Genomic DNA, 22,174 nt, shown 5'->3' with positions numbered 1-22,174 from the left:
AAATTAGCCTCTCGGCACCCTCGGTTTCTTCAGACCTAAAATGAGGACGAAACACCTACCTTTCAAGAAGGGGTGTGTGAAGACCAAACAAGCCAATAAATATTAAAAGTATTCAACAAAGAATAGCCCGTTATAATTAGGTACTACTATTTTTATGATTAGCCGCAGGCCCAAAGCCAGGTTTGCCCTAGAAGTCACCCTCCGCTGGAGGCAAACGCCGCAATCTCCAACCCCGCCTCGGGCGAAGCCCTTCTAGACGGTCCTCGGTGCGCACGCGCGCTTACAACCTGTAGCGCGGCTGGCGCCCCTCGCGGAGCTGCAAGCTCGCGCAGGCGCAGGAGCGAGGAGGCTCGCGCAGGCGCCGCAGACCTGGGGAAGTTGAGCCGGCATCTCTCCCAGGTCCGCCATGCCTGTGGCATCCCGTTGGCACCGAGGCGGTGAGGGATGCTTCTAGGGGGGAATTTTGTAACCCCGTGTTTGTTCATGTGAGAGAGATGACCTCCAGCACGTTTAGCTCTCAAGACCTCCCCTTAAGCGGAGTGGGACGGTGGTCCCATTTTACAGGCTGGAAAACAAACACTGCAGGAACGTGGCGCTCGCCCCTTGCCGGATCCTAGAGCTGGACTCTGGCATTTGCTGTACAAGGACCGTCGCTAGACAGCAGGGAGTCGTGACCTTGACTGAATCCTAGGCCGAGTCCTTTTCCCTTCCAGGCTTCCCAAGAAACTGGTGGAGAAAACAATTAAGGACAGATGTGGGGTTTTATTTGCTATTTTGCTTTTTCATTTTAAAACAGGACTGGTCTTTTCCTGTACATCCGTTTTATGTTATAAAATTCATTAGTATACAGTCACAAAATGACTGCCCACTTACCCCCATGGGAAAATGTTACAAATTATTCCTCCCTTATAAAAGTGAGAAGAAAAATATAATCAGAAGCCACAGACCCTGTCCTCCACACAGTATAGCATTAAAAGTGGCTGGTTTTATATCATTATTATTTATATACATTATGAATTACATAATAATGTAAGGAAATTTTTGTTTTATATTTCACAGGGACTCCAAAACACAACCTGCATTTCAGAAATGAAGTAGAAAGTAGAACCACACTTCAGGAGTTACTACTCTACTTTATTTTTTTAACAATCCTATGTATATGTAAGTACACAAATATAGATAAAATGCTACTTGAACTAAAGTTATGTGGAGATAAGAAATAAAACGTGGACTTTATAAGCCATAGGCTTTCAGCATACTAAAACACACTAGTGACACGTTTCAGACATTATCTTAAATTCATTTACATTGGCACTATTTCTAATTCTTAAGGGACAAAACTTTAGATCACAGATGTAATGTAAAGCTTTCATAGTCAGCATTGATTGAATTAATTATTCCTTTCAGTTGGCATTTCTGTCTTGAATGTAAATTATTCCCTTGAGTTGGCAATTCTAACTTGATTTCTTTTAGAGCCATATAGATATACTAGAGGCCTGGTGCATGAAAATCGTGCCGTGGGAGGTGGGAGGGGTCCCCTCAGCCCGGCCTGTGCCCTCTCGCAGTCCAGGAGCCCTTGGGGGATGTCCAACTGACAGCTTAGGCCTTCTCCGAGTTGGCCTAAGCTGGCAGTCGGACATCCTTAGCGCTGCCGCGGAGGTGGGAGAGGCTTCCACAGCCACCACCACTGCATTCGCCAGACGTGAGCCAGGCTTCTGACTGAGCAGCGCTCCCAGAGGGAGCATACTGACCACCAGGGGGCAGCTCCTGCGTTGAGCATCTGCCCCCTGATGGTTAGTGCATATCATAGTGACCGGTTGTTCTGTCATTCAATCAATTTGCATATTATCCTTTTATTATATAGGATTAGCTCAGTTTCATAGGTCAAACTACAAATGAGGCCAAAGGAGTTCATTTTAGTCTCTGCTTTGTTCTTTTCCCTATTCTATTGCACAATTAATAGTAAAATATGCTTGTGCTGAGTCACAAAACTTGGATCAATACAAATCTGTTAAGGACTGGGAAAACTTCTCAATCTACATTCCTCCTATGTGGGTCAATGTCATTGACTTCAGTTATAAAGAACATTTTTAAAAATATTTTTATTTATTTGAGAGAGAGGGAGAAACATCTAATCTGCTGCCTCCTGCATTACCCCCATAACCCAGATGTGTACTGACTGGGAATTGAACCACTGACCTCTTGGTTCATGGGCTGACACTCAACCACTGAGCCATACCAGCATTTTGTCTTTAAAGTGCCTAACATAGAGTAGATGTAAGCTCACCAGCCTGAATGACTTCATTTTGGTATGGACTAAACACTGGTAATCATATATCAATTAATTAATAGGTTTGTAGGTGTGAGCTTGACTTGGATCTTGATTTAAAAGACGACCACAGCCAACCTTATAAATTAAGATGTCTTAGACTGGTTTTTAAAAACTACAACATTTAGGGAATAGAAAAATACAAAAATATCATAATCCCATTATTCAGGGATCAAAAACCTTTATATAATTAGAATTGAAAACAACTTAAATCTCAATCAACGGAGGATTTATTTAACATTACAGTGAAATAACGCAACATTAAAGAAAGGCATAGGCTCATGTATGCCATGGAATGATGTTGAAGATACATGATCTGTAAAAACTAAAGGGCTTCTAGCAAAAAAAAAAAATTATTCTACACTCCACTCTAAAACACACCCACCCACCCCTATAAAGAGAAAGAATTCTAGTTAATACTTATTAAAATTCTTACCAAGTGCCCTAACATAGTTTTAAATGTTCCACATGCATTATCTCACTTCTCATAACAAAACTATGAGGTAAGAAATACTATTTCTATGATAGGACTCAAACCATTCGTAGTCAAAGCCCATAGTCTTTTTTTTTATATTTTTTTTTTATTGATTTCAGAGAGGAAGGGAGAGGGAGAGAGAGAGAAACATCAATGAGAGAGAATCGTTAATCAGCCACCTCCTGCACGACCCCTCCACAACCCGAGCATGTGTCCTTGACCGGCATCAAACCCAGGACCCTTCAGCCCACAGGCCGACAACTGTATTCACTGAGCCAAACCAGCCAGGGCAAAGTCCATAGTTTTAACTACTTACCGTAGTATATTGCCTGCTCCCCCAATATACGTAGAAAAAAAGCCAACTTGCAGAATAGTATGTATAATGGGATCTCATTTTTATAAAAATAATTTTCTTTATAAATGTGTGTGTATAGAAAAATCTGGAGAGTATATGCCAAATTAACTCTAGCAGTGGAAGTACAGGAATCTTCTTCCTGCTTTATATGTTTTTATTTTAGTTTTATTATTATTATTACTTTTATAATTAGACAAAAATTAAAATTCAAAACAAAATTGGGGACAAATTATAAATACATATTTAATCCAGATAAACTCAGTTTTTAAATATAAGTTTTTAAACAAAAAAATTCTTCTCCTTAGTGACTTTTGGGATGGTAAACCCACATATGTATTACTTAAACAAAGTTATGTCATCTCTGTTTTTGGACACTTCTGTGCCTGGTGATGAAAGGACCAACTTTAAGTCTATTTGCAGCATCCCTGATTTTTGGAAGGTAAGGTAGCATGTGACTGTGGAAAAAGTAGCTTTAGGTATTGCATAAACCTTTGGCACATGTAATAGGCACTTGATACAGTGCATATTTGGTGAAGGAATGAGTAAAAATGAATATAATTTCTTTATATTAGAGTCAAGCAACCAGTGAGTGTTTATTGAGGAGCTATGTTCTCAGTGTGAGTGCTTATAATTTAAAAAAATAAATACTGTCCTAGCCAGTTTGGCTCAGTGGATAGAGTGTCGACCCACAGACTGAAGGGTCCTGGGTTCAATTCCCAGTAAAGGGCACATACTTGGATTGCAGGCTTGATCTCCGGCCCTGGTGGGGGCACCTGTAGGAGGCAACCAATCGATGTATCTCTCTCACACGGATGTTTCTCTCTCTGTCTCTCCCTCTTCCGTCCACTCTCTCTAAAAATCAATGGAAAAATATCCTCAAGTGAGGATTAACAAAAAAAAAAAAAATTTAAATTTTAAAATGTCTTATTTATTGCATTTAGAAAATAAAAAACTTGCTTCTTATGTGGTAGGATCCAAAGTCAGTCTATAATTGTATATAGTGAAAATTACTCTTTTTAAAAATCCTTAAATTGCCCATAAAGTGAAACATATGTCATGTGGGTATACTATACAACCCTATACTGTGTGTTACAGTAATATACAGTATATAATAAAGAGTATATATACAAAATATAATTTTATAGTGTTTTTAATTGCATAAGAGAATCATTCCTTGAACACTGAAACAGATTTGTTTTTTTCATTACACTTAGCAAAATGCTTACATTGTGAGGAAAGAACAACTAAGAAAACAGTAGTTTCAGGTTCCCATGTCACCACCATTGGAGCATGCCAGAAGAGGTAGGAAAGGCTTTCAAGCGGTGATGACTATTCAGTTGAGTTTTTAAGGATAACAGAAGGACATTCTAGGAAGAATAAGCAATATGTTCTATAAGTAATTCTACATATGGGGCTATATTTGACATTATAGGCATACTAGAGGCCTGGTGCACAAAATTCATGTACTCAGGGAGGCCCCTCAGACCGGCCTGTGCTCTGTCCCAGTCCGGGAGCCCTCGAGGGATGACTGACTGCTGGCTCACCAGCCATGAGCCCGGCTTCTGGCTGAGCGGCGCTCCCCCTGTGGGAGCGCACTGACCACCAGGGGCAGCTCCTACACTGAGCATCTGCCCCCTGGTGGTCAGTGCACATCATAAGGACCGGTCATTCAGCCATTTGGTCTATTTGCATATTAGCCTTTTATTACATAGGATAGAAGATGAGGTAGAAAAGGCCAAACTATGAATTAGGTCAAATCATGAAAGCCATGTAGGAATTTGGAACTTATCAAAGAGACATGGTCATCATTATCATTAATATTAATGTTGGCTTGGTCAATAATTTTCATACTCATCCTCAAAATCACTGATTTTTATATTCTTATGGATAACATTATGAATGTAGAGTCTGTTATACAGTTGACATGAAAATACTTTTCCCATAACATTTATTTTTCCATGTGAAGTTTATGGAAGGACCCCTTTTGGAAGGTCTATACTGGGACTCATGGTACAATAACAGCCAGTGGTATAATTCAAAGAACAGCAGTCGCATCTACTCTGAGAACATACTCTTAGGAGTCCCCAGAGTCCGTCAACTAAAAGTCCGAAACAACACATGCAAGGTCTATTCATCCCTTCAGTTTCTGACGAGGGAATGTTATGCCAAATACACTTCTGAAAATGAAGACATATCTGATTTTGGCCTTAAAGATGATACTGAGTAAGTAGCATAAAATTACTCGTTACATTTTCTAGCAGCTTACCATTATATCTTTAAACAACTGTGAAAATATGTGTATTTTCCAAATAATACCAACAGGAGTATTGTTCCAATAATAGTATCAAAGGACGACTCAGCGATGCAGTGTCTAAAAAAAGAAAGAGTTGAACCTGTTATTTTTTTGTCTGCCAAATGGTATATGAAGTGCTAACGCATTGGACACAAGGCAAAGTGTCCATTTTTGCTCTTACAAGACTCAATGAGCTCTTCTGGCTCTGGCCAGACTCACTTCAAACACATCCCAAATGCTTCTTGGGATCCCTACGGAGTATCCTAGGTGTCCTGGGCTACTTTCCTTCTTTCTCACTGCGGCTTACTTCAATGATGTCTCTGTTGTTGCTAACATTAAAAAGGGGTAGTTATGCTCTACAGGCACTGCATCTGCTGATGCCTGCTAAAGATGTTATGACCATTGTTCTTAAAAATGGCTGAGGCTACTGCTGGTGTAGACTCCTGTCTATATATAAAAAATGTGTACCCTAGCTGGTTTGGCTCAGTCAATAGAGCGTCGGGCTGTGGACCAAAGGGTCCCGAGTTCAATTCCAGTCAAGGGCAGGCAGCTTGGTTGCAGGCTCCTCCCCTGCCTGCCCAGGCCGTTTTCTCTGTCGCTCTCTTCCACTCTCTCTAAAAATCAATGGACAAATATCCTCATGAGAGGATAAAAAAAAAAAAAAAAAAAAAACACTGACACTACCTCCCTTTAGCACAGAAGCTGCTGGCATCATTGCTTTTAGGGTCCTATGAAAATTTTAGGGGGCAGATAATCTTTTCTATGGAATTTTCATTAAATATGAGCATTTTTTTCTTAGTGGTGTCATTTTTTATCCCCCTATAAACTAACATAGTATCATAAATAGAAATACAATTTAAGCAGTACATTTTTGGTTAATCGTTCCAATCTATTTTGGGTAGATAGAATGACTGAAATGAGGAATCAAGGCTTTATTTTTTTTTTTTTTATATTTTACAATTAAGTTAAAAGAAAAAATGGAAGCGAAATTTAGTTACATACATTTTACTTTGATTTATGTAGTTTCATTAAAATAACATACCTATATAACAATATTTACATTATAACAAAGGTCCTATGTACTGGGTATTTTATAAATGGTATATGACCTTTAGAAGACAGACTATGAAGCACATTTTTTTCCCATGCTGAGACAGACATTTCTGAATCAAAACCTTTGGTATTCTTGTTCTAGTCAGACTTAAGATCTAATAAAACAAGAGACAATATGTTAAAGAACAAAGTCAGTCATTATTTTCTAGTTTTTAAGCTCCCTGAGGCAAAAATAGATTTAAAAATTTTTTTCTTATAGGTAGTCCAGTGTCTTGTCCACAATTAGCATTAAAAAATGAAAACATATTCAATATTCTTTTAACTTCATCCTTAACTCATTGTTTTGCTTCAAAATTACTATAATACTTATGAACTTAGTACTATCCTTTTAACAACTACTTTTGAACCAAAGTTTAGCTGAAATTCTTACAATGCTTCTCATTCAGGTCCTTCTCATCTCTCCACTATTCTTTTTATATCTAACAGATGGAAGTATTCTGCTCCTAGTATCAACTCCCCTTGGCACTGGGGATTTGTTGGTGTTTACAGAAATGGGGGATATATTTTCACTTTATCAAAATCAAAATCTGAAACCAAAAACAAGTTCATTAACCTTCAACTGAACAACTGGATCACAAGAGGGACTAGAGTTATTTTTATTGACTTTACGTTATACAATGCTAATGTAAACCTGTTTTGCATCATCAGGTGAGTGATTCAAAACCTATTTGTTAAGAAATTTAAAAAGCATCCAGAGCCCTAGCCAGGTGGCTCAGTTGTTTGGAGCGTGGTCCCATATACCGAAAGGTTGCAGGTTTGATTCCCAGTTGGCATGTACAGGAGGCAAGCAGTCAATGTTTCTCTCTAAAAAAAATAAAATAAACGAAAAACATCCAGAACTCTTACTAGGGCTTCCAGTTTTTGCATGTCTGTACTGAGATTAAAATTACAAGCTTAAAAATATAACGTCATTCTGCTAATAATGAAAAATGGTAAAGCAACATCATATTATTATTTGAGAATATATTCAAGAACTTGGAGACTTACATACAATATGTTGGTTTTATATTACTAAAGGATATATAACTTCATTGTCATCCTGCAATTGCAGAGGTCTAACATTTAGTCTTGACGATTTCTTCTTCTATTCCAGTCATTCAAATCTGTTGATTTCCTTTCAGAATGAGCCTCTTTATTAAGTTATAAATTTTTGTCTCAAGAATGAGGCATTTTTATTTTAAACAATATATAACAGTACTCTGCATCCTAAAAATGATTAGAGTTTGTGGTGATTTGCAAAAATTGCCCCAAATCTTCACATCTTTGCTATGTAACTTTGCAAGTGCCTTCCCACCCAGAGCAGGGTGCACTGTCCCAGCCCTTGATGCTTAGATTCAATCATGTGATTTGTTTTGATCAATGGAATATTAGCAGATATGATACAAGCAGAAGCTTGAAATGAGTTTGTACATTAAAACTTGCTCTCTTGCCTGGCTGGATAGGTCAGTTGGTTAGAGTGTCCTTCTGATATGCCAAGGTTGTGGGATGGGTTCCTAATCAGGGCACATACAAGAATCAACCAATCAATGCATAAATAAGTGGAACAACAAATCTCCTCTCTCTCTCTCTCTCTCTCTCTCTCTCTCTCTTTCTCTCTCTCTCTCTCTCTCTCTCTCTCTCCCTCTCCAAACAAAAAGTAATTTTAAAAAACATAAAACTTGCTCTTTTGCATCTCTGCCATTGCATGAGGACATGCCTGTGCTAACTTGTTACCCACAAAGAGGAAGAGAGACATCCTCTCATGCAGAAAAAGAGGACGAGAAATAAGAGGGGGAGGGGGAGAAGGAAGAGAGCCAACCAAAGAGGAAAAATTCTTTCCATTAGTCCAATTACCTTAGGTCATCTGCCTAACCTGGACCTGCTCATTGGTTTAGGCCTGGGTTCTAGAATCAAACATTGGCAAATAAATAGGATTACCATGACTGGATCTGTCTGAGGATTGAATCAGTTTCCTCTAAGTGATCTGGGAATGTGTAAACCACTTCCCCCTCATCAGCCTTACAATTTTACTCCAAATGGAATAGGAATTAGTGTTAACTCTGATTAGGGGATTTTGCCCTTGTGCAATAGTTACAGTGAAACATAATCATGGCCTTTAAAACTTGTAAAAATGAATAAAACAAGTGAATTACCTTAAGCAGCCAATGGATAGTATACCTATTATTTTATAGTTCTTCTCTTTAAGGAATCAGAGTTGTTGGTTTTTTTTTAAAAAAAATATGTGTGTGTGTGTTTTTAGAGAGTGAAAAGGAAGAGGAAGAGAGAAATAAAAACATCAATGAGAGAGTAACATCAATAGGCTGCCTCCAGCAGGACCACTCCTGGGCATCGAGCCCACCACCTGGGCATGTGCCCTGACCAGAATATAACCGGATGACACTCAACCAACCAAGCCACACGAGCTGATCAAGGAATCAAAAGCTTTTTATCAACACTGTTCACCCTTCCTACTAGTCCTTATCAGGATAAAGTGAAGAATACAAATCACTTCTATGTCCTAAATAAGAGTAGAAACATTGGGGTAATTGCCTTAAAGGCATATGAAGAACTCTGTAATACTAGATTAAATCCAGATTTCCTTTCTCTATGTTTTATGCTTATTCCTTGTTACCTTTTAAAATGTTATTTTTTAAAAACCAGCGGATTTGGAAACTTTTATCTGGTAGTATATCTAATCAGTAGTTGTGAGTATGTTGCTTTCACTGAGACCTCATCTACTTGTTTTCCTTTTTGTACACTGTATCTGGGACAGTAAATGCGGTCCTTTTTCTCTCTTTCTGCTTCTCTGTTTACACTTCAGATCAAAATATTGAGTTTCTTTCACTGCACTCACTTATCCAACATTGCACACCTATTATATGCAAAATGAAACCAATAGTTCTTTCCACTTGTTAACTGGCTATTTTGTTTTTGTTCTTGTTTTGGCAGCATCTTATTCCAGTACCAATAAGATATGTTAATATCTTTAAGTAGAAATAATTACTTTGTGACATGGTGATAGAGATGCTTGTTCCTTAAAGTACTGCCAACTCTTAATTATCTGAAGTTGTGGAGAACATTAGAAGTACTGTGAACAACCTCAAAATCTTATTATATTTAGTGATGGAATTCATTTTAATACTTATATTTACATATAGATCTTCATATCCAACATTAGTGCCGAAAGTAAACATACACTTGCTTTAGTAGAATATGTGATCTTGACATTTAGAAACAAGAACTATCTCTGATAAGGTAAAGAAAGAGAGTGTATTTCCCTTCTCTGAAGTATTCAAGAATTATGTATTTTGGGGTGAGTCCTGACTAATAATAGTAACTAACAGTATAGCATTTTCTTGAACATCATCTCATTCTCCTGTGAAGATAAATTAGTATTCCCAGTTATGAACAAACAATCTAAACGTAGCACAGAATGAATGTCTGGCTAAAAGCACATCTCATTTTCTTATTTATCTTGGTCTTTGACCATTGGAACTATGCAAAGTACATAAAGAGTACAGTCATTAAAAAAATAAGTAAATCCACTAGAAATTTTTCAAATTGAACCCATGACCTCAAGAAAACATATTTTGTATAAAATAATTGGTTATCATTAAATTACACATCAGCACCGATTAGAAGTTTCATATTGAATTACATACTGAAATATAAATGCCTGAAATGCACAAATCTAATTTTACAGGTTGGTGGCAGAATTCCCTGCAACTGGAGGAATACTTACTTCATGGCAGTTTTACTCAGTGAAATTCCTCATATATGTTAGCTACTATGATTATTTTATTGCTTTCTGTGAAATCACATTTTTAATTTTGTTTACTGTCTTCATAATACAAGAAGGCAAAAAAATGAAAGAATTTAAGTTTGCCTATTTCAAAAGTATTTGGAACTGGCTAGAATTACTACTTTTGGTGGTAAGTATATATACACATGTATGGTTGAAGGAACTCACATATGAACCCATCAATAAGAGATGCAAAAAGCAGAAATTTTTATTCATCGGGACTTATTTTAAAAGCTTCAAATATCAAATCATAAAATGAACTGTTATAGTACATACTAATGGTGTGCTTCCAAAAGGGAAAAGCCTTTTTTTTTTTTTTCCTGGTTTGATTTTTGGGAGGACCAGGGTAAACCGAGAGGAATAGGTAATTCCATAGGTATTATGATTTAATGTGCACAATAGGTCTCACCTACCCCCACTCAAAAATCTATTCTTTACAATAATGTTGAAAATCATGGATCTTTTCTCTGTTGCCTAAATCTGCTTTCCTCCTCGCACTGAATTTTGAAAAAATAGCTAGAAGACAAGCCTACACAAAATACTGAAGGGGGAGGAGGTTTGAACAGCCAGAGAGTAGCTTGTGGGCACAGAAGACACCAGTATGCGGAAATAGTCCCTGAAAGAAACTCCAAAGACTGCCAGTCCTGGTCACTAGAACATAATAAAATAAACAGATGTAGGCAGGTGTGACAAATGGTAAAGAGTGTGGTTTAGGAACAATGAACAAACACTTCTGGTGTATACAAGCTGATCTTTCACCCCTATTGGCCAAGTTAATAGATAAGCCTTGTTTCCCAAAACCAGATTGAAAGTTTATGAGAGTCAGAAAGTGTGCCATCTACCTTTCTATATGCCCAATAATGTTTAACATATGGCAGGCATAGTGTTAAATGTTTAATGATTTGACTATTTCAGGCAAGGGTAATCAAAAGGAAATTTTCATGACAGTTACAAAGCTCTGACATCTAGTCCTGAAATCTTCTTCTAAAGAAGTTGCTGAAGGGTTCCAATGGGGCTTCTTTTTTTGAAACTGTAAAATTTTGTCCTTGTAGTGTTATATGGTGGAAATATAAAACTTTTAGGTATCGTGGTTACATGGAGCAGAAATCCTTACAGCCTAGTCAGCATTATATGGGCATTGGATATATTTGTGTTTTGGGACTCAAAGAAACAAGCAGGCAGACAGATTAGGATGGTCAGGTTGACCAATATTTTTCTACATTTATGATGATTAAACTTCTATAAATTGAGTCTTACTTCCACCTACTAAAACCCTACGTTTTATCCCTCCCTTTTGTTGAACCTTTGATTAACTTTTTCATGTGCTTCTTCATAGACTGCAGGAGATTTAGAGGTAGAAATAGCCTCTAATTTAACCCTTCTTTTTTTTCCCCCATATAGTTGTGTTTTTTTACAATTTTCTTCAACTTATACTGTAAAATACAAATTTTTCTCTTACTTGAACAGCTGTTAAAACGTACTGAACAATATTCAGACTTCTATTTGCTCGCACACTGGCGCATTTTTTACAACAATATACTTGCTATTACCATCTTTTTTGCATGGATAAAGGTATTTATATTTTATTATATTAGATACAACAGAATAGATATAATATTTTTATATTAGATATCAAAATGGGAACTTAAACTACAAAGCATGAAAAAACAAAAGGATATTCTTAACTATAAAATAATTTTAAAAGTAGTTTGGCCATGTAATGATTGCTGACACATCCTTAAATACCCCTGACTATCATTAAGCACCTCTTTGAAATTAAAGCAGATTTCTTCTGAACTTATTTTAAGTAATTATAATCTTTAATATTATATTTCAATTAATTTTGTTCTTTTTCAGATATTCAAATTCATAAGCTTTAATAACACAATGTCTCAGCTGTCATCAACCTTATCCTGCTGTATCAAAGACATAGTAGGATTTGCCATCATGTTTTTTATAATACTCTTTGCTTATGCCCAGTTAGGATTTCTTATTTTTGGATCACAGGTTGACGACTTTTCTACTTTTCAAAATTCCATGTAAGCTCTTAGTATAAATGTAATTATATTTTCCGGTTTATAACAAAAAAAAATCACAGAAAGATCTATGTTAAGTAGTAACATAAGCTTTAATAACTTTAAACTTGGTTTTATATTTTCACTAATAGCTAAGTATGTCATACTCAAAGTATGGTTAGGCATTGAAAGATCCAAATGGATGGTGATATCAGTTTTTTAAGAGTTACTAGGTAAAGTTGGAAAAATAATTTTAATTTCTCACTAGAATAAAAGAAATTGGCTCCATGTCTCTGAGCAAAGGAAATCGTGTTTTCTTTAGAGGTTTCCGTCTTTAGAACCCTTTTATTGATTCTAAAGATGGAGACCTCTAAAGAAAACACGACTGCCCTTTGCTGCTCTGGTAAAGCTGTGTTTTAAATAAATAAATAAATAAATAAATAAATAAATAAATAAATAAATAAATAAATAAATAAATAAATAAATAAAGCTTTATACGCATAAAGCAATCAGCAGGCAACAAACTTATAAAACTAATTAGAATCCCTAAAAAAGTATTCAGGCTTTCCTTTAAAAGTGAATAATTTTAATTAATTTACTCCCCTTTTATAAGCAAGTGGAAGTGAGTAATAACTGGTAAGTAGGTAAAGCAAGCTCTGTCTGTATAAGTAAACTATGATATTCTAAAATACCAATTCTCAAAACACACCCTGTGGACTCTAGACCAAGATTGTCGGGGGGGAAATGGCCTCAGATTTAAGTAAGATTGGGAAATTTTGCAGTGCATAGTAATATATGGTTGTGAGAAAAAAAAAAAAACACCAATAACTTTCTTAACTTTAATTAAGAACATATTTGTCCTTGACCCTTTTTGTTGATTTGGGGGACATCTGGTCTAAAGAAATGTCTTAGGTTGCCCTCTTTTCACCATCCACATATAAAGAATTGAAGTACCAGCCCTAGCCGGTTTGGTTCAGTGGATAGAGCGTTGGCCTGTGGACTGAAGGGTCCCAGGTTCGATTCCGGCCAAGGGCATGTACCTTGGTTGCGGGCACATCCCCAGTAGGGGGTGTGCAGGAGGCAGCTGATCAATGTTTCTCTCTCATCAATGTTTCTAACACTCTAGCCCTCTCCCTTCCTCTCCGTAAAAAAAATAATCAATAAAATATATTTTTTAAAAAAAAGAATTGAAGTACCAATGTTATAAAATGTAATGACATTTTTCTGAAATAAACCTTTACTAAATAAATAGTGGGAAGAGTAGACTAGGAACCAAGAGGATTTAACTGTACTTTTCCAATTCTGCCATTTGCTATTTAACATTTCTAGACCCTAATTTCTTTATTTATAAATGAAGGGAATGAACTAAATCACTTCCAAAGGTCCTCAACTTCAAACAACCTATAATTTAAAAAGTCTAATTAGCCCGACCAGTGTGGGTCAGTGGTTGAGCGTCAATCCATGAACCAGGAGATCAAGGTTTTATTCCCTGTCAGGGCACACGCCTGGGTTTTGGGCTTGATCACCAGTAGGGGGGCATGCAGGAGGCAGCTGATTGATGATTCTCTCTCATCACTGATGTTTCTATCTCTCTCTCCCTCTCCCTTCATTTCTCTGAAAATAATAAAACATTACAAAAAAAATCTTTTTTAAAATGTCTAATTAGCTTATCCTGAGTAAAGAATATTTGCAGTTTCAACAACTTTTTGTTCATTTCCTAATATATTAATTCAAGTGTTACTTAAAACATAGTTGTATTAAATACTGAATATAAATATAGTTCTTTACAGAACCTAAGAAATTTGTCTTACCTTGGTTAGTGGGAAAATTGGAAGTATAAGCCACAGGATAAATAAGTAGAGAACTCTGGAATGGATTGAGGGTATTTTTGTGCTTGGTAATGATGTCCTAGATTATTCAGATCAACCTCCTCTGCAGGCCAATTGAAAAAGCTGGAAAACATTGAAATTCTATAGAACTAACAAAAAAAGTGAGTAATAACTGGGCCACAATCTGAAGGCAAGAATCCAGAGAAGCCCAGCAGCCAACGTTACTTTTACTGTGAAGGGCTTTTTTTAAGTCAGTAAGAATTTTTTTTTATTGTGGTAAAATACACATAAATTTATCATCTTAACCATTTCCTAGGATACAGTTCAGTGATATTAAGCATACTTATATTGTGCAACCATCACCACCATTCATCTCCGAAACTCTTGTTAATTTTGCAAAACTGAAACTCTATACCCAGTAAAAGGAACTCTTCATCTCCCTGCTTATCCCAGACCCTGGGCAACCACCATTCTACTTTTTGTCCCTGTGATTTTGATTACTCTAGGCACCTAGAGAATCATACAGCATTTGTCCTTTTGTGACTGATTTATGCCACTTTAGCATAATGTCTTCAAGATTTAACAGTGTTGTAGACTATGTCAGAATTTCCTTCCTTTTTTAGGCTAAGTAATAGTCCATATATGTCTATACCATATTTTGCTCATCCATTTATCTGTCAGTGGGTTGCCTCCATATTTTAATTATTGAGCACATGGGTGTACAAATATCTCCCTGAGGCTCTTTTAATTCTTTCAGATATATACCCATAGATGAAAGTGCTAGATCATATAGTAATTCTATTTTGAATTTTTTATTCGTTCGTTTGTTAATCCTCAACCAAGAATATTTTTCCATTGATTTTTAGGGAGAGTGGAAGAGAGGGAAAGACAGAAATACCGATGTGAGAGAAATACATTGATTGGTTGCCTCCTGCACAAGCCCCAACCAAGGCCCAGGCTGGAGAGGAGCCGAAACCAAGGTACATGCCCTTGACCAGAATCGAACCCAGGACCCTTTGGTCCACAGGCCTACATTCTATCCACTGAGCAAAACCAGCTAGGGTATATTTTGAATTTTTTTAGGAACTGCCAAACTTTTCCACAGTGGCTATATGATTTGGCATCCCCACTAGCAGTGCACAAGGGTTTCAACTTCTCCACACCCTTGTCAACACTTTTTATTTTCTAGTTTTGTTTTTTTTTTAGTAGCTATCCTAATGGGTATATTTCATTGTGGTTATGATTTGCATTTCCCTAATTAGTGATAGTGAGCATCTTTTTATATGCTTATGCATATGTTGGCTCACTTGATGGTCCCAAGGTCTCTTAGCTCTGCTTACTTTTCTTCAATCTTTTTTTTTTTCTGTTCCTCAGACTCGATAATTATCTTCAAATTCACTGATTTTTTTCCTTCTGGTTGTTCAAATCTGCTTTTGAATTCCTCCAGTGGAAAAAAAAATTTTTTTGGTGAATTTTTATTTAGCTCTATAATGTTTTAGTTTTTCTTTTTATTGATATTTCCACTTTATTCATATGTCATTTTCTTTACTTTATCCATGTCTTCTTAGTTCTTTGAACATCTTTAAGATGGTTGTTTTAAAGCCTTTGTCTAGCAGGCCTGCCATCTGATCTTTGTCTAAAATCATTTCTGTTGGTTTATTTCTTTCCTTTTAATGGGCTTACTGTATCTTTGTATGTCTTGTCATTTTGTTGCTGTTGAAAACTAGACATTTGAATGTAATAATGGTAACTCTGTAAATTAGATTCTTTCCCTTCCACAGGGTTTGCTGGTTTGTTGTTATTGCAGGCTGTCTCCATACTAAGTAACAGCCTAAGATGTAAACTTAATGTTTTCGTAGGTCTTTTCTGAGCCTGCTTTCGTGAATTTCTAATTTCCTCCATATATGCAGTTGGTTTTGAATACCATCCTAGTCTACAGTATCTCCCAAAAGGGGAAAAAGAGAAAAATGAAGGGGGAGGAAGGGCACTAGCCCTTTAAATTCCAAGGACATTGCTTCAGCCGCGGAGAGAGGGAGCTTACAACAAAGATGTGGAGAACACCTGCCTGTGTGTCTGCACCTCTGTGATCAGCAATCAGAACACAAACCCCTGATGTTTGGAGAACAGGGTCCTTGTTGCCCATCCTGACTCACACAAGCTGCGTGTAAACTATTCCAGGAATACATGCACAGCTGTATGCCATGGGATGGAGGGTGGAGATGGGTAGCTACTGCCAAACTAAAAATTGGAATTGACCAAAATTGTCTGAGCCTTTCCTTGGAAGTTGCGAGCCTTCAACAGACTCCAGCATTCCAAAATAATTATATCAGCCAGCTGCCAATGTGATTGTTGTCTAGGTGAGGAGACAGATTCCGAGTTTCTCTTACCATCTTCCAAAAATCTCCACCCTGAAGGTATTTTTGCTGATCCAGAAAAAAAAAAAGTTGAGAAACTGTTTCTGACCACCTCTTAGGAAGAAGACAAAAGACAATGCCCAGGACCTGCATGTGTGCTTGTGTTGAGGGGTTCTGGGGGCCAAAGGTGGATTTTCAGATAACCTCTTTACAAATCAAACAGGAAGCCTAAAGTGCTACAGCCTCAAGTTAAAAGTAAACCCCTTGTAGTGACTTGAAGCCTGAGTTTAATCACCTAGGTGTCCAAGGAATCTCATATATTAAATTTGAATTAAGATGTCCTGGGCTAGCCCTAGGCAGTTTGGCTCAGTGAATAGAGTGTCCATCTGCGGACTCAAGGGTTCGATTCTGGTCAAGAACACATGCCCAGGTAGTAGACTTGATCCCAGCAGGAGGCAGCCAATCGATGATTCTCTCTCATCATTGATGTTTCTATGTCTCTCTCCCTTCTTCTCTCTGAAATCAATAAAAAAAACATGTTGTTGTTTTTTAAAAGATCAAGTTAGAAATATTAAAACAGAACCTTTTATTCTCCTGTCCCAAAAAGGAAAAAAAAACATTTGATTTGTTGCGAAATTTTGGTCTCTTTGCAATTCAGCATTTCTCTTTTTACCTTGTGTAGAAGAGCATTACAAACCAGTATTAAAAGCTGGATAAATACTTTGAGCATGACTTAATAAGGTTTTGGGTACTACGAATGAAATTCCAGATAACTCTGAGTCCTAGGACTCCAAATAGCCGATTTCTTTGAAAGCATTTTCTTCCTTCTTGGTAGATAGCCCTATGCGCCTTTATGTGATTGGCTAAAGCAACACGGAATAAGAAGCACTCTCCCTTTTGACTGACTGGCCAATCATGCAAAGTGTCTACATACTTTCAAAAATTCCTTCCCAGATTCCCCCTTAAAATAAGGAACTCACATAATTTATAACATACCCCTGATGTGTCTGGCAATGCTACTGCAAATTAATGATGAGAATAATAAGACCTCAGATTAAGAAATTATAATTCTTTTTTTTTAATTTAATAAATCTTTATTGTTCAGATTATTACAATTGTTTCTCCTTTTCCCCCATAGCTCCCCTCCACCCAGTTCCCACCCCACCCTTTGCCCTTACCTCCCCCCACACTGTCCTCATCCATAGGTGTACGATTTTTGTCCAGTCTCTTCCTGCACCCCCCATACCCCTTTCCCCCTGAGAATTATCAGTCCACTCCCTTTCTCTGTCCCTGATTCTATTATATTCACCTGTTTATTCTCTTCCTCAGATTTTTAATTCACTTGATTTTTAGGTTCACTTGTTGATAGATATGTATTTGTTGTCCATAATTTTTCTCTTTACTTTTTTCTTCTTCCTCTTCTTAAAGAATACCTTTCAGCATTTCATATAGTACTGGTTTGGTGGTGATGAACTCCTTTAGCTTTTTCTTATCTGTGAAGCTCTTTATCTGACCTTCCATTCTGAATAATAGCTTTGCTGGGTAGAGTACTCTTGGTTGTAGGTTCTTGCTATTCATCACTTTGAATATTTCTTGCCACTCCTGTCTGGCCTGCATAGTTTCTGTTGAGAAATCAGCTGACAATCGTATGGGTGCTCCCTTGTAGGTAATTAACTGTTTTTCTCTTGCTGCTTTTAATATTCTCTCTTTGTCTTTTGCTCTTGGCATTTTAATTATGATGTATCTTGGTGTGGTCCTCTTTGGATTCCTTTTGTTTGGGATTCTGTGCGCTTCCTGGACTTGTAAGTCTATTTCTTTCACCAGGTGGGGGAAGTTTTCTTTTTTTTTTTTTTCTTTTAAAAAAAAATATGGAACGCTTCACGAATTTGCGTGTCATCCTTGCGCAGGGGCCATGCTAATCTTCTCTGTATCGTTCCAATTTTAGTATATGTGCTGCTGAAGCGAGCACATGGGGGAAGTTTTCTGTCATTATTTCTTCCAATAGGTTTTCAGTATCTTGCTCACTCTCTTGTTCTGGCACCCCCATAATTCTGATGTTGGTACGCTTGAAGTTGTCCCAGAGTCTTCTTACACTATCTTCAACTTTTTGAATTCTTTTTTCTTTTTTTTTGCTTTTCCGGTTGAGTGTTTTTTGCTTCTTTGTATTTCAAATCTTTGACTTGATTCTTGCGTTCCTCTAGTCCAGCCATGGGCAAACTACGGCCCGCGGGCCAGATCCGGCTGTTCTATCCGGTTCTCTTGCTCTCCCCTCCGCTCCTTTACTTTGAATTTATATTAGTTCACACAAACACTCCATCCATGCTTTTGTTCCGGCCCTCCAGTCCAGTTTAAGAACCCATTGTGGCCCTCGAGTCAAAAAGTTTGCCCACCCCTGCTCTAGTCTGCTGTTGGGTCTCTGTATAATATTTTTTATTTCAGTCAGTGTATGTTTAATTTCTAGTTGGTCCTTTTTCATATCTTCGAGGGTCTCATTATATTTATCGGCCTTTTCTAGGATATTCTTGAAAAGCCTTACAACCATGGTTTTGAATTTTATATCCAGTCGTTTGTTTTCCTCCATTTCTTTCGTTTGTGATCTGTTTCTTTGTCTCCCCATCTTTCACTGCTTCCCTGAGTTGGTAGGGTGGATTTGTGTGCTAGGTTTCCTATATGGCCCAGTGGGTCGGCCTCCCCAGTTAACCTGAGGTGGACACTCTTGGTGCACCCCTTTGTGGACTGTGTGTACAGCCTTGTTGTACTTAAGTCTTGATTGTTGTTGGTATCACTGGGAGGAATTGACCTGCAGGCCAGTTGGCTGTGAGGATCAGCTGTGTCTACACTGGGAGATTTTCGGTGCTGGAGACAGCCTTATAGGATTAGCCTTGCCAGATTGCAAAAGCCTCTGTGCTCAGCTTGGATGGGGTGGAGCCTCAGGGCGGAGCAGACAGTCTTGGCTTCCTGTCAGCCCTGCCCTTGCGCGTGCGAGTCTCCAGACCTCTGCCTTCCGCAGTTCCTGAGTTTCCGCCTTACAGTCCAGATTTCCCCCGTAAGAGCGTGGGTCCCCAGGGGCTCACCCGGAACTGCGGTTCAGTGCAGTCGGAACTGGGGCTCAGTGCAGTCAGGAGCTTCTGACTCCCTTCTGCTAGGGAAAGCCTGTGGTAACCTCCTCAGTCAGTCTTTGTGCACACTCGCGCCTCCAGACCCCTGCCGCCGCGGCTCCCCTGAGTCTCCGAGTCTCCGTGTGCCTTTCTCTTTACCTGACAGTCCAAACTCCCCCTGTATGAGCCTGGGTCCACAGGGTTTTGCCCGGAACTGAGGTTCAGTGCAGTCGGAACTGGGGTTCAGTGCAGTCGGGGGCTTCTTTCCCCCTCCCGCCAGAGAAAGCCAGCCAGGCACTCCGCTGCCCTTCCTCTCTGCGTGCGTGTGTCTCCGTACCTCAGCTCTTTGCCGCTCCTTCTCCGTGAGCTTTCCTCTTTCCTTCTAGTTGTAGAATTTCCACTCAGCCAGCTTTCCTGTGGTTCTGGATGGTGTCCGTTCTGTCTTTTAGTTGTAGTTTTGAAATTGTTGTGCGGGGCAGCAGTTTAGGTGCTTACCTATGCCGCCATCTTGGTTTCTCTCACCAAGAAATTATAATTCTACATCTACAGCTATGCTCATTCCAAGCCTTAATTTCTTAATTTTCCATCTTTAAAATTAAGTGCTCGCTTCGGCAGCACATATACTAAAATTGGAATGATACAGAGATTATCAGACTGTCAAATCTCAGAGGGAAGGTAGGGGAGGGTGGGGGTAAGGGGGAGAGATCAACCAAAGGACTTGTATGCATGCATATAAGCCTAACCAATGGACACAGACAACAGGGGGGTGAGGGCATGAGTGGGGAGAGTTGGGGGGAATAATGGGGGGATGAGGACACATATGTAATACCTTAATAAAGAAACTTAAAAAATAAATATATAACTAAGAAAATGAAGATTTTAAAAATATTTCAAATGCTATTTCACAGCAAAACCAAGTTTTTATTGTTATTGAAGAGAATAAAATAAACCTCAGGATCATGTTTGAGACTTAGCACGTGACTAATTATTGGCTCTTTATTTTAAAAGAAGAGCAAAAATTAAACATATCATTGATATTAGAAGACATTTTAGGGCTCTTGGGTCTAGTAAGTTGAAAATCACTTGAACAAAGTGAAAGTATTCTAAGCTTTAGAAAGGCACAGGAATAGCTAAAGAGACCACTGTGAAGATAGTTGGTGAAAAGGTAGCCCAAGGTTCAAATTTTGCAGGTAAACATTGGGTTGACATTAGTTAAATAAATTGAAGCCCAACATTTCCTGGACTACCTGTTCAGCTATTGAGGTACCTCAAGTCTTGCCTTCAGGGGAATTTTCTATATTCAGTTTTATAGAACTCTGTGCTGTAACATAACTAAAGCCATACAGCATATGCCATACACAGCTAAATACTTTGCTAGACACATTGGTAACCCGCATCAGTTGTCATGCATGTATGACAGGATATAATATTGTCTAATCTTTTTCTTTCTTCTCATCAAAGATTTGCACAGTTTCGAATTATTCTTGGGGATTTTAATTTTGCTGCTATTCAGCAAGACAATCGTATCTTGGGACCCATTTACTTCATCACCTTCATCTTTTTCATATTCTTTGTCCTGTTGGTAAGAATGACCATATGTTTCCTTTTTTGCATACATATTTTAGAGTGAAAAATGAACAACTTAGAAGAAATTATAGTATCACTGCTTAGCTGTCAGAACACTTCACATAGACTAATGCATATATAAGTAACCACTCATATGCACTATTTTAAATTTTATTTTCCATAAACATGTCTGCCTAGGTCCACAAACTACACGTTACCCAGTCTGCTATATTTTAGTCTTCAGAGCAATTTCTCTATTACTGACCATGAGTTACTTTTAAAACTTAAATCTAATTTTACAAATCCCAGCACTTGCCAAAATCACTATCATTTAAACTAAATTTTTATTGAAATAATTTCTTATTTGAATATTTCTCTCCAGAACATGTTCTTGGCAATAATTAATTATACCTATTCAGAAGTGCAAGATGATTATTCAATAGGCAGAAGACCATCTTTTAAACTTGGTGAAATGATTAAGAAGGTATGTCAAATTATTTTCCTAATTAGAATTCTAAGACAAATGTTGTTCAGTTTATACACTCGTAGTTTGAATAACACTTAAACCCAAAAGTGGGTTCTGGTTCTGGTGTGTGTGTTTTAGAGGGGAGTGTGTTTTTTTGTTTTGGCCCAGTGCTAATCATTTTGTATTATTTCACTACCAGGGCAGTGAAATAAACTCCGTGGCTTTTTAAAAAAGCGTGACCAAAATTATTTCAGAGTTTAATGTATCAAATAGTAATTGGGCTATTTACTAAATGCAAAGCACTGAATAAACTTTTCTCTCCAAAAGTTTTCCATTTAGATGCCGGCTAATTTCTATAAACAATCTAAATTCAGAATCCCATGTGCCTTATCTTCCTCACTTTCCTATTTCCATTAATGACAACACTCTTCTCAGTTATCCAGGCTCAAATACCTTGGACTTATTTCCTTGTCCCTTACACAATCTGCTGCCAAGGCTTG

General features: G+C 37.7%; 1 protein-coding gene across 4 annotated transcripts in view; it reads left to right on the top strand.

The window, feature by feature from the left end:
- Window positions 1–406: 406 nt before the first annotated feature.
- Window positions 407–22,174, top strand: part of PKD2L2 (polycystin 2 like 2, transient receptor potential cation channel) — a gene marked incomplete at its 5' end in the record, with an annotated part of 39,500 nt that continues 17,732 nt past the window's right edge. For 2 of the 4 annotated variants that reach the window (XM_080675982.1, XM_080675983.1), the window contains 10 exons: window positions 407–437; window positions 1,060–1,161; window positions 3,465–3,598; window positions 5,126–5,382; window positions 6,992–7,213; window positions 10,248–10,476; window positions 11,748–11,918; window positions 12,204–12,385; window positions 21,104–21,224; window positions 21,591–21,692. In XM_080675982.1, the coding sequence (XP_080532108.1) occupies window positions 407–437; window positions 1,060–1,161; window positions 3,465–3,598; window positions 5,126–5,382; window positions 6,992–7,213; window positions 10,248–10,476; window positions 11,748–11,918; window positions 12,204–12,385; window positions 21,104–21,224; window positions 21,591–21,692 (1,551 nt within the window). The remainder of the gene's footprint in view (window positions 438–1,059; window positions 1,162–3,464; window positions 3,599–5,125; window positions 5,383–6,991; window positions 7,214–10,247; window positions 10,477–11,747; window positions 11,919–12,203; window positions 12,386–21,103; window positions 21,225–21,590; window positions 21,693–22,174) is intronic. The other 2 variants (XM_080675984.1, XM_080675985.1) reach the window with 2 other exon arrangements.

This window comes from Plecotus auritus (genome assembly GCF_963455305.1).
Source record: "Plecotus auritus genome assembly, chromosome: 6".
Taxonomy (NCBI): domain Eukaryota; kingdom Metazoa; phylum Chordata; class Mammalia; order Chiroptera; family Vespertilionidae; genus Plecotus; species Plecotus auritus.
Note: the sequence above shows the minus strand (reverse complement) of the source record. Positions and strands in the feature narration are given on the sequence as shown.